The sequence below is a fragment of the Lipotes vexillifer genome, unplaced genomic scaffold, assembly GCF_000442215.2.
Source record: "Lipotes vexillifer unplaced genomic scaffold, Lipotes_vexillifer_v1.1 scaffold306, whole genome shotgun sequence".
In the NCBI taxonomy this organism is placed as follows: Eukaryota; Metazoa; Chordata; class Mammalia; order Artiodactyla; family Lipotidae; genus Lipotes; species Lipotes vexillifer.
The window spans coordinates 2112020-2122581 of NW_006789814.1; the positions used below are offsets into that span (position 1 = coordinate 2112020).

General features: G+C 44.9%; 1 protein-coding gene across 1 annotated transcript in view; it reads left to right on the top strand.

Annotated features, from left to right (window-relative positions):
• The window catches only part of TXNDC11 (thioredoxin domain containing 11), a 64472-nt gene that overhangs the window by 47093 nt on the left and 6817 nt on the right, over window positions 1–10562 (top strand). Inside the window, exons 9-11 of the mRNA XM_007462823.1 lie at window positions 3764–4556; window positions 6837–6979; window positions 7927–8036. Of these exons, the coding sequence (XP_007462885.1) occupies window positions 3764–4556; window positions 6837–6979; window positions 7927–8036 (1046 nt within the window). The remainder of the gene's footprint in view (window positions 1–3763; window positions 4557–6836; window positions 6980–7926; window positions 8037–10562) is intronic.

Here is a 10562-nt window from a genome sequence, read left to right on the forward strand (position 1 = left end):
ACTCACTAGAAGTAAGGAAGTCATCCTCGGGGTTGGGCGGGGTGGGAGGGGTGAACACCTCCCTTACATAAGGGTGAGTTCTAAATTCAAAGGCTCCTTGACCCCCAAAAGAATTTAAGCCTTAAGCCTTATGTTTCCATTATGCTTTTAGGCCCAACTTTGGGCAGGCGATGGAGGAGGCCTGCCTTGTTGAGAAGAGAGTGGTCATTGTAGAGTCGGGGTGTGGGAGTCAGTCAGTAAGGGACGGCCATGTGGGGACTGCCCTGTGAGGCCCAGGCCAGCACCAGGCAGCTGCTCTTCCACACGTGTGCCCCACCCCTCCCCCGGGAGAGCATGGCCTGTACCGTGCACGGCATCAGGCTCCTGACCCCAGTGTCTGCAGAGAGTCCCGGAGAGCTCATGAGACATCTCAGTGTGCTTATCAAAAGAAATTCTTAGCGCAGCCAGAAGAGACTCTGTGTGGGTTCTTAGCTTGTTTTTTTTAAATTATTTTTATTATTAATTTATTTTATTTTCGGCTGCATTGGGTCTTCATTACTGCATGGGGGCTTTCTCAAGTTGCAGCGAGTGGGCTTCTTACTGCGGTGGCTTCTCTTGTTGCGGAGCACAGGCTCTGGGTGCACGGGCTTCAATAGTTGTGGCATGCAGGCTCTAGAGCGGAGGCTCAGTAGTTGTGGCGCACAGGCTTAGCTGCTCTGCGGCATGTGGGATCTTCCCGGACCAGGGCTCGAACCCGTGTCCCCTGCATTGGCAGGCGGATTCTTAACCACTGAGCCACCAGGGAAGTCCCGGGTTTTTAGCTTTCACAGCGCTGCTCTGAGGCATCCACTGCGTATGAGTCTGGGGGACAAAGGCATCTTGTCCAGACTTACAGATTTCTCCGATTAACGAAAATGGAAGGAGGCATTTATAGTGCAAACATTTAAAGTTTTTTGCCAAATTTTCCTTATTAGTTCACATGAAATTAAATGTGACATCAAGTGATTCATATATACGGGATGTAACTGGAGTGCCTTTTCAAAACTGCCTGTTATGAAAAAGGAATATAACAGTAAAAACTGGTTCAGTTTATAGGAGAAAACTAAGAACTCCTCACTTTTCAGGGGCATTACTGTATAAAATATTTTCTTCACTTAAGAATATCCTTTACACGGCTGCTTTGTTTGTGAGAGACATTAAGAATGAAAGAGATGAGGAAGGAAGACTTCGTAAGGAGTTTTGCTCTCCTCAGTGTACTCCTACTTGGACTTTTCATAAAAGCCCACGGTAAATACAGTCGTCCCCTGGTATCCACAGTGGGGTTGGTTCCAGGCCCCCTGCAGATACCAAAATCCAACATACTCAAGTTCCATGTGTAAAATAGCATAGTATTTGTATATAACCTATGCACATCTTCCTGTATATTTTAAATCGTCTCTAAGATTACTTATGATACCTGATGTAATATAAATGGTATGTAAATAGTTGCCTATGTGCAGCAAATTCAAGCTTTCTTTTCTGGCATTTTTCCCCCTGAATATTTTCGATCCATGGTTGTTTGAATTGCAGATACCGAACCTGAGGATATGGAGGGCTGACTGTACTTGAATTTTTGTGGGTTTTGGTGGGGGGGACTGGGGGTGGTAATCTATTATGTCTCTGAATATAAAGTAGTACCAGGATGGGGCATGAGGGCAGCTGGGCTATTTATGAATCATACGGGCTTGACCTTTTTAGCGTAATGTGCTGTCAGAGCCTTATCCTTTAAAAAGGGCTGAGATGTTTTTGTGTGGGGGAAAAAACCAAAACGCTGGTTTATCATCTAAAGTAACCATTTTTATGCCGAAGAACTATTCAAACAATCTGTTTTTCTGTATAAACGCATATGTCTTAAATTAACTCTGTCTATAAGTATCTCATGTTATAAAATTTGGGTTTTCTTTTAAATTGGAAAAGCACTTATTAAATGGTTTTCTCACACACAAACATACACACACACTTTTTTTTTTTTTTTTTTCTCGGTACTTGCGGTACACGGGCCTCTCACTGTTGTTGCCTCTCCCGTTGCGGAGCACAAGCTCCGGACGTGCAGGCTCAGTGGCCATAGCACGGGCCCAGCCACTCCGCGGCATGTGGGATCTTCCCGGACTGGGGCCCGAACCCGTGTCCCCTGCATCGGCAGGCGGACTCCCAACCACTGCGCCACCAGGGAAGTCCCCCCCCCCACTCTTTAATGAAACAAAATCCTGAGTGACTTGACACCTTTTAACTAACCTTGGTGGGATTTAAGTTAGCACACAGTTCTATTTTAGGGAGTATAAATGCCTTTGGATTATAATGACTTGCTCATCATTTTCATTGACCGGGGTGGCTGTTGGGTGGTGAAAGGTACTCAGTTCGGAAATGGAAGAGTCTTGGAATGAAATGTGAAATGTGAATCTGAATGGCTAACACTGATCTGAGCGTAAAGCGGTTCATCTCCCCAAGAAGCGGGAGCGTGTACTTATCCTGAGATGCCCTTCGTTCATCAGCTGTTTATCGACCATTTGTTATGTTTCAGGCTCTGAGCTAGGCTGCGGGGATAGCAGGATAAATCAAACATGGTCCCTGCCCGTGAGGATCCTTAAGCCTGTGGGGAAGAGGGATGTCTTGACAGACAGTTGGGAGACTGTCTGGGAAGGGCTTCTGGGACTAACCTTGAAGATGTAGACTCTTCATGGGGGAGGGTGGGGGTGTTAGCTTTGTTGGAGCAGCCATCCTGGTGCAGGGTCTTGGGGAGAGTGTTGAGGTTTGTCAGATGGAGGAGGCCCCGGCCAGGCCGCTGAAGGCAAGGCATTGTGGAAGGGCCTGGCTGGTCTAAAGGTGGTGGGGTGACACCGGAAAGGCAGACTCAGGTCAGATTATGTTAGGGTTACCCTCCAGGTAATAGGGAGCCATCCAATGTCATTTAGCAGAGGAGTCTCCTGCTTAGGGTTGTATTTTTCAAAATAAGTGGTGGCGGTGTGGAGCCTCAGTTAAGGCAGGGGAGAGAAAAGGGGGGCACTCTGTGACACGTGAGGGCCTGAGTTGAGGCAGTGACTGTGAGGGTGCAAAGGGGGGCCGCTTCGTGTTGCTGAAGTCAGAGCTGGCTGGATTGGAGGCTTGGGTGATGCAGAGGAGAAATTGAGGGTCAGCTGATTTTTCCAGTTTGATGATGCCATTTTCCAGAAAGGGTGGTACAGGAGGAGGAAGGCGAGATGGTTGAGTATGGTTTGGAAGAGGCTGAATTCGTAGCCTCCTGTGAGGCATGAATTTATTTGGAAACATATGCTGTGAAATATTTGATCCACTTGTTAGGTGGATCCACAAGTGGATCAAATATTTGGGAAATTTTTAGACTGTTACTTAAGATGAAGAAAGAAGACATCGTCTGGAGGAGTTTTAAGGATGTAAAGGAAAGTGCACTCAACTGGGCGTTGAGATTTAAATTCTGTTCCTGGTTCTTCAGTGTGTGTTGTGGCGTGAGCCACTTCACCCCATCACGGGGTAGACTGACATCTCCCTCTAAGACCCCTTCCGTCTCTGAACAGGCGGTCCAGTATTTGTTAACAGAGTGACAGGATCTGAAAAATAATCCAAACCTCTTTATTAATAGCTTTTGGTGTGACAGCTTCCTGTTTGATGCTGTGTTTCCAGCCAGGGTTCCTTCTTGTGAATCAGGCAAGATGCTTTCCAGGTCTGAGAGCCACGGGGTCTGTCCCTCAGTCACCCCCACACCTCTCATGAGCTCCGCCCTGTGTTTCAGATCACCGAAGTGGCCTTGGAGTACAACAACTGTCACGGGGACCAGGTGGTGGAGCGGCTCCTTCAGCACCTGCGGCGAGTGGACGCCCCGGTGTTCAAGTCTCTGACACCTGAACCCCCGGCCCAGCTGCCAGACCCGCCGCTGATAACAGAGTCCCCCTGCTGCAACACCGTGGTGCTGCCCCAGTGGCACTCCATCTCCAGGACCCACAACGTGTGTGAACTGTGTGTCAACCAAACGGCCGGCGGCCTCAGGCCAAGCTCAGTCGGCATGCCCCAGTGCAGCTTTTTTGAGATGGCAGCAGCTCTGGATTCTTTCTACCTCAAGGAGCAGACCTTTTATCATGTGGCATCAGACAGCATAGAATGCAGGAATTTTCTAAGTTTCTATAGCCCTTTCAGCTACTACACTGCATGTTGCAGGACCATAAACAGGGGCGTGACAGGCTTCATTGATTCTGAACAAGATGTCTTTGAAACCCCGACCGTTGCATTTTCTTCCCTTGAGAAGAAATGTGAGGTTGATACTCCAAGCTCCATTCCTCACATTGAGGAGAACAGGTATCTCTTTCCTGAACTGGACGTGGATAGCACAAGCTTCATAGGCCTGAGCTGCAGAACCAACAAGACCCTGAACATCTACCTTTTGGATTCCAATTTATTTTGGTTGTATGCAGAGAGGCTGGGTGCTCCGAGCGCTGCTCGGGTGAAAGGATTTGCTGCAATTGTTGACGTGAAAGAAGAGTCTCATTATGTCTTGGATCCAAAACAAGCTCTTATGAAGTTCACCCTAGGTACTGTGGGCTGTTTCCTTCCCCAAACCTAATGCTTTGCTTAACTTAACATAGGTAACTTTTATTTAGGGATCTCATTATGGTTGGCTCTTAGTGCATTTGAAATCTTTAGACTGCAGCTGGTCATAATTTTAAAAGAAGCTAATTTTGTGTATTAAATGGAATAGAAACTTCCTAACTCCAAATTTTGCATAAGTTTTTCACTTAGCCCTTGGGGGCTAAGAGTCCAGCGTTCCTGATCGGCAGCGCCTGCCGCATTTCCATGGTGGCACGAGCTGCGGCCCCGGGCGGAACCTGGCCTCTGTGACGGACAGGGTGGTGGAGAGCGGGTCGGGTGGTAACTCCCCAGGGGCTGATGAACGTGAGCCCCAACAGCGGCTTCATTCGAAAGGTACTTAAACAGAAAGCAGTGAAACGATAGAACCACCTGGCCCCCCTTTTTGTCTCACAGGTTTAACTGTCTAGGCATCAAGGCCACCAGACCTAGTTTGTTCTGCTGCTCTTTTATAACAAGTTGAGAAATGCTGCTCTGACCTTGGGTGCCTAGATTGTAACAAACAAGTGTCAAGTGCAATAAACAAGTGTCAGGTTGCAAACCAGCAAATCCCACTTTTTTTGGGGGGGTGGGTGGCGGGTAAGTCCCCATTATGGGAGTACATCCGAGAGCTTGCCCTTAGGCTTGGCAGCAGCAGTGAACTAACCGATGCTGTCCTTTTCCCAGGGCTTTGCTGCCATCCTTGATGTGCACACAAGGAAGTGAGAATTCAAAAGCCATGTTAGTTCAGCCTCGTTGGAAACATGGGGGAGAGTTAGCATTTGCCAAATGGAGACAGGAGGAATTTGGAGGGGAGGGAAACCTTTTATTTTCAAGTTTTGGAGAGTATGAAAGCAAGAGTAAACTCAAAGCCCCTAAATGATAGTCATTTTAGCTGCTGTTCTTTAAGTCCAGGTGAAGCTCGTTTCTAACATTAGACACGTTAAAAGGCTTATGTTAATAAAAGGCTTTATATTATAAACACGAAGGCTCCTGAGTGCTTAGAGGAACCCTGTGACCAGTCACTTTATGAAGTGTGTACTCTTTTGATACTACAAATTGCTCCTAATTCATGTTTCCTAAAGTTACATTTTACTGTACTGAGTTTTCTGAAAATGAAATAGGCCTGTATTTTTAAAGTAAGTGTTTATTGGATTTTCCTGCATTCTGTTCTAATACTCAAGCATTCAGTGAGCTAGCTCATGATGTGTGCATCCTGAATTTAATGGTAATCTGAAAGAAGCCTTCCGATTTCTTTTCATTTTCTGTTATCTCCTCTGAAACATCTAGCTCCGTTGTTCTCTGTGCTGTGGTTGGTGACAAAATTTGTCAGGGTCCGCGTCCAAAAACATTCACTGTGCATCGTTGTTGTTTTGGAGAGTTGACTCTTAAGTCAGCTGTCTCTGGGTCAGTTTCAGAATTTAGGCTTTATTCAGATTAGTAAATAATTCTTGGTTTTATGTTTCAAAAACATACCCAACTAAGTATCAGTCAGATGTTGATGACGGATTCTCTTCACAAGACCTTCCTCCTTTCCTCCTCCCTCCACGGAACATATCATTGTTCACTAGGGCCTCGCAATGGAGAGAAAAAAGAAGAAAAAAAGAAGTGAAACTCAGATTAGTGCTGCTTCAGATGATACAAAGGAATCTGAAGATAGTAGAGTTGGTGGGGAGGGTAAAACTGTTGGTTCAGGTTAGGGTTTGGGATTATTTATGGGTTTTATTTATGTGTTTTTCCACTAAATATAATTGAGTTTATTTTTCTTAACCTTTTAAGAAAGAAACTTGAAGGACTTTAATAAAGGAAACAAAAACCATAGCTCCTTATCCTTAAATTAATGAGTATTTAAACACCTTCCCTATTACAGTAGCTTGTGCAATTACTGCATTGGTAGTTATGCTTAAAGGTCTTGGTATAGTTGAAATCTCCATGGTGACTTGTTGATGTCCATTTGTGGACCAGTGTTGTTTTTAAAAGGAGCATCGAATTCCTAGTCCCTGCATAGTAGAACACGGAACACCGAGTGGTGCTTTGTTAGCTAAAGTGCTGTCTGCTGAGTTACTACTGCCAAAGCTACCCCCTGTCCCCCCGGGTGGCTTCGTTCAGGCTTTTGCCTGTAGGTGAAGTGTTAAAAATGTGGGCCTGCGAAGCCAGCCCAATTTTTTAGATGTGGAGTTTAAAGTAGGCCAGCTACTCTCCTTGTACTGAGAGAAGAACTGATCTCATTTTCTCCTTATTTTTAGAGTCTTTCATTCAAAACTTCAGCGTTCTCTACAGTCCCTTGAAAAGGCATCTTATTGGAAGTGACTCTTCCCAGTTCCCATCTCAGCGTTTAATCACGGAAGTGACAACTGATACCTTTTGGGAAGTAGTCCTTCAAAAACAGGTATAGAATCATGAGCGAGGCAAAAATCAAGCCACCTGTCCCTATTATAATAATTTCCAAAGCTGGAGTCATCGGAGTGAGCAGTTGGGTTTTTTTTGTTTGCTTGTTTTCTAAATTAATTAATTAATTAATTAATTTTTGGCTGCGTTGGGTCTTTGTTGCTGTGCATGGGCTTTCTTTAGTTGCGGCGAGCAGGGGCTACTCTTCATTGCGGTGCGCGGGCTTCTCATTGCAGTGGCTTCTCTCGTTGCGGAGCACAGGCTTTAGGCACGCAGGCTTCATTCAGTAGCTGTGGCTTGTGGGCTTACCTGCTGCGCGGCATGTGGGATCTTCCCAGACCAGGGCTTGAACCCGTGTTCCCTGCATTGGCGGGCGGATTCTTAACCACTGCGCCACCAGGGGGGCGGTTGGTTTTGATGTACAAAAAGATCGACCACATGACAGTCTTCCTGCAGAACATGTGAACTCCATGGTGGTTTTGTGATTGTAAAACGTCCTTAAGAAAGCACATAGGGCTTCCCTGGTGGCGCAGTGGTTAAGAATCTGCCCGCCAATGCAGGGGACACAGGTTCGAGCCCTTGTCTGGGAAGATCCCACATGCCACGGAGCAACTGAGCCCGCACGCCACAACTACTGAAGCCCAGGCGCCTAGAGCCCGTGCTCCGCAACAAGAGAAGCCACCGCAATGAGAAGCTCACGCACTGCATCGAAGAGTAGACCCTGCTCGCCGAAACTAGAGAAAGCCCGCGTGCAGCAACGAAGACCCGATGCATCCAAAAATATAAATAAATAAATTTATTTTTTTTAAAATCACATAATTGAAAATACCTGAAGATTAAATTTTCACTGTAATTTGTGCATGAGCAACATTTATTGAATGCCTGCCTGGTTCTAAGCACAGTGAGGACCTGAGCAGCCCAGTAACAGCCGTCTTCCTTTTCCCATAGGACGTGTTGCTGCTTTATTATGCACAGTGGTGTGGCTTCTGTCCAGCCCTCAATCACATCTTTATCCAGCTAGCTCGGCTCCTGCCCGCGGATACATTCACTGTGGCGAGGTAAGGAAGCCCGTGCTGCAGCGCTGTGTGCCTGCCTTCACTCCTCCTTACAGCTTAGCGGTTATGGCCTGCAAGGGTCTGCCCATTTTCTGTTGACCTTGGGTAAGATTTGGTTGATTGTCAGCTTAAAGCTGTGAGCAAAACCTTATTGGAGCCAAAGTTTTCCTGATGAATGCTAAGTGTTCCTTCCATGATGTTGAGTGTATTTAGTCCTGATTGAGTTCATAGGAGGGTGAGTGCAGTTCTGAGGGATTAGTGCTGACCTGGTGGCTCGGATAGCCCCCCAAGTGGCCAGCTTTCTGGAATACATGGCACTGGGGCCTTGGCCCAGCAAAAGGGGGCCAGTCCCTGGTGTGCTGCCAACCAGCCCTGGGACCTGGAGCAAATCTCCCCACCAGGTCCCCTTTCCCTCCTCATTCCTAAAAGTAAGAGGCAAGATTGGCTGATACCTGCATGTTCTAGTTTTGTGATTCCTTGGTACTGTATGTGTATGTGTAGCAAACAAAAAAATGTTAAACCATTGTTTTGTAAAAACAAGGCTCAAAGAGTTTTTGGATCAGGTAGTAGGCAGTCTGAGATGAAAATTATTTAGATTTAAGCTATATCTTCTCCCCGCCACCCAAACAAACAAACAAACAAAAACCTTCAGATAGAATTTAAATATAAAAGATCAAATCATAAAAAAAAATAACAGAAGCTAGAATATTGGATTTGCTAGTTCCTTTGAGAGGTGAAAACTTGCCAAAATGAAGCAGTTGAAAAAATAATGCAAGAAAGATGAACAGATTTCACTAGAAAAATGTGCAACGAAAATAAAACTGAATTACAAAAGAACGATAGCTGTATTTTACAGCATATATGTCTTACCTTTTGTGTATGCTGTAAGTAATGATTAGAGCCACACTTGAGGAGTTACTATGCTGCGAGATTTTTATATATACATATTATCTGACTTAATCCTTAGACCATTCAGTGGAGCAGGTATGATTACCACTCTCTTTCTACTGAGGAGGAAACTGAGGCTCAAAAGGATTAGGCAGCTTGCCCAGAGTTACACAACCTGTAAATGAGGGAGCAGGATTCAGAATCAGGTGTTCATGCTCCAGACCCTGAGAAATTAAAATGGTTTAAGAAAACTGCTGAGAGCAAAATGTGGTTTGTACATATAATGGAATATTATTCCACCCTAAAAATTAGGAAGGAAATTCTGACACATGCTGCAACATGAGTGAACCTTGAGGATATTAATGCTGAGTGAAATGAGTCACAAAAGGACAAGCACTGTATGGTTTCCCTTATATGAGGCACCAAGAGTAGTCAGATTCATAGAGACAGCAGAATGGTGGTTGCCAAGAGATGGCGGGAGGGGAGAAGGGGGAGGAGTTGTTTAATGGGGTCAGTTTCAGTTTTGCAAGATGAAAGAGCTCTGGAGATGGATGGTGGTGATGGGTGCACAGCATTATGAATGTCCTTAATACCACTGCACTGTACACTTAGAAATGGCTAAGATGGTAAATGTTATGTATATTTTACCACAATTTCAAAAAATGGGGGATGGAGGGAGAAACAGCTGAGGACTGCCGTGTGAAGAAAGGTCATGAACAGCTTTTCATGTAAGAGAAGAGAGTAAATAAACAAGTGGAGAAATTATAATCTAGTAAATGTAAATTAAAACAATAACAAAGTGTCATTTATACTTATTAAATTAAGGAATACTCTTAAGTGGTAGAAGCTTGTGTTGATAAAATAAAATTGGCACAGTCAGATGTAGCTAACAGAATAAGTAAATTGGCATAAACTTTTTGGAAAGCATTTTAGCAACATTTTAGCAAAAATGGTTATACATTTTTGATCCAGTTAATTTCACTTTGGGGAATTAAGGAAGTAGGACTTCCAGAGAAGCATGTGCTGGTCATTGCAGCATTATTTATATCCAACAGTAGGAAAATGGTTAAGTAAATTATGGTTGGGCATTTGATGGGATTTTTACCCCTTCATTAGGACAACGCTTTTCATACAATTAACTGAAAAGAATAGAGTATGAAATATGATTTCTGCTCTTATCAGTCTGTAGGCATATACACCAAAACCTAAATGAGAATCCCAGAAAGAAGGTCCCAATCATCACAATGGGATTCTGAGTGGATGTTTACAAATGTTTTTCTTTTAATTTTACAGTTTGGTTTTTCTTTGAAGTAAAAATCAGGAGAAAGAAACACTTGATTATAGAATAAACTGTTCAACACCATTTGTTTAAAAAATAGAAACTCTGGGCTTCCCTGGTGGCGCAGTGGTTGAGAGTCCACCTGCCAATGGAGGGGACATGGGTTCGTGCCCCGGTCCGGAAAGATCCCACATGCCGCAGAGCGGCTGGGCCCGTGAGCCATGGCCGCTGAGCCTGCGTGTCCGGAGCCTGTGCTCCGCAACGGGAGAGGCCACAACAGTGAGAGACCCGCATATCACAAAAAAAAGAAAAAGAAAAAAAAATTCTGATGTTCTAGGTAGGCTTTCACAGAGAGGCAGGAA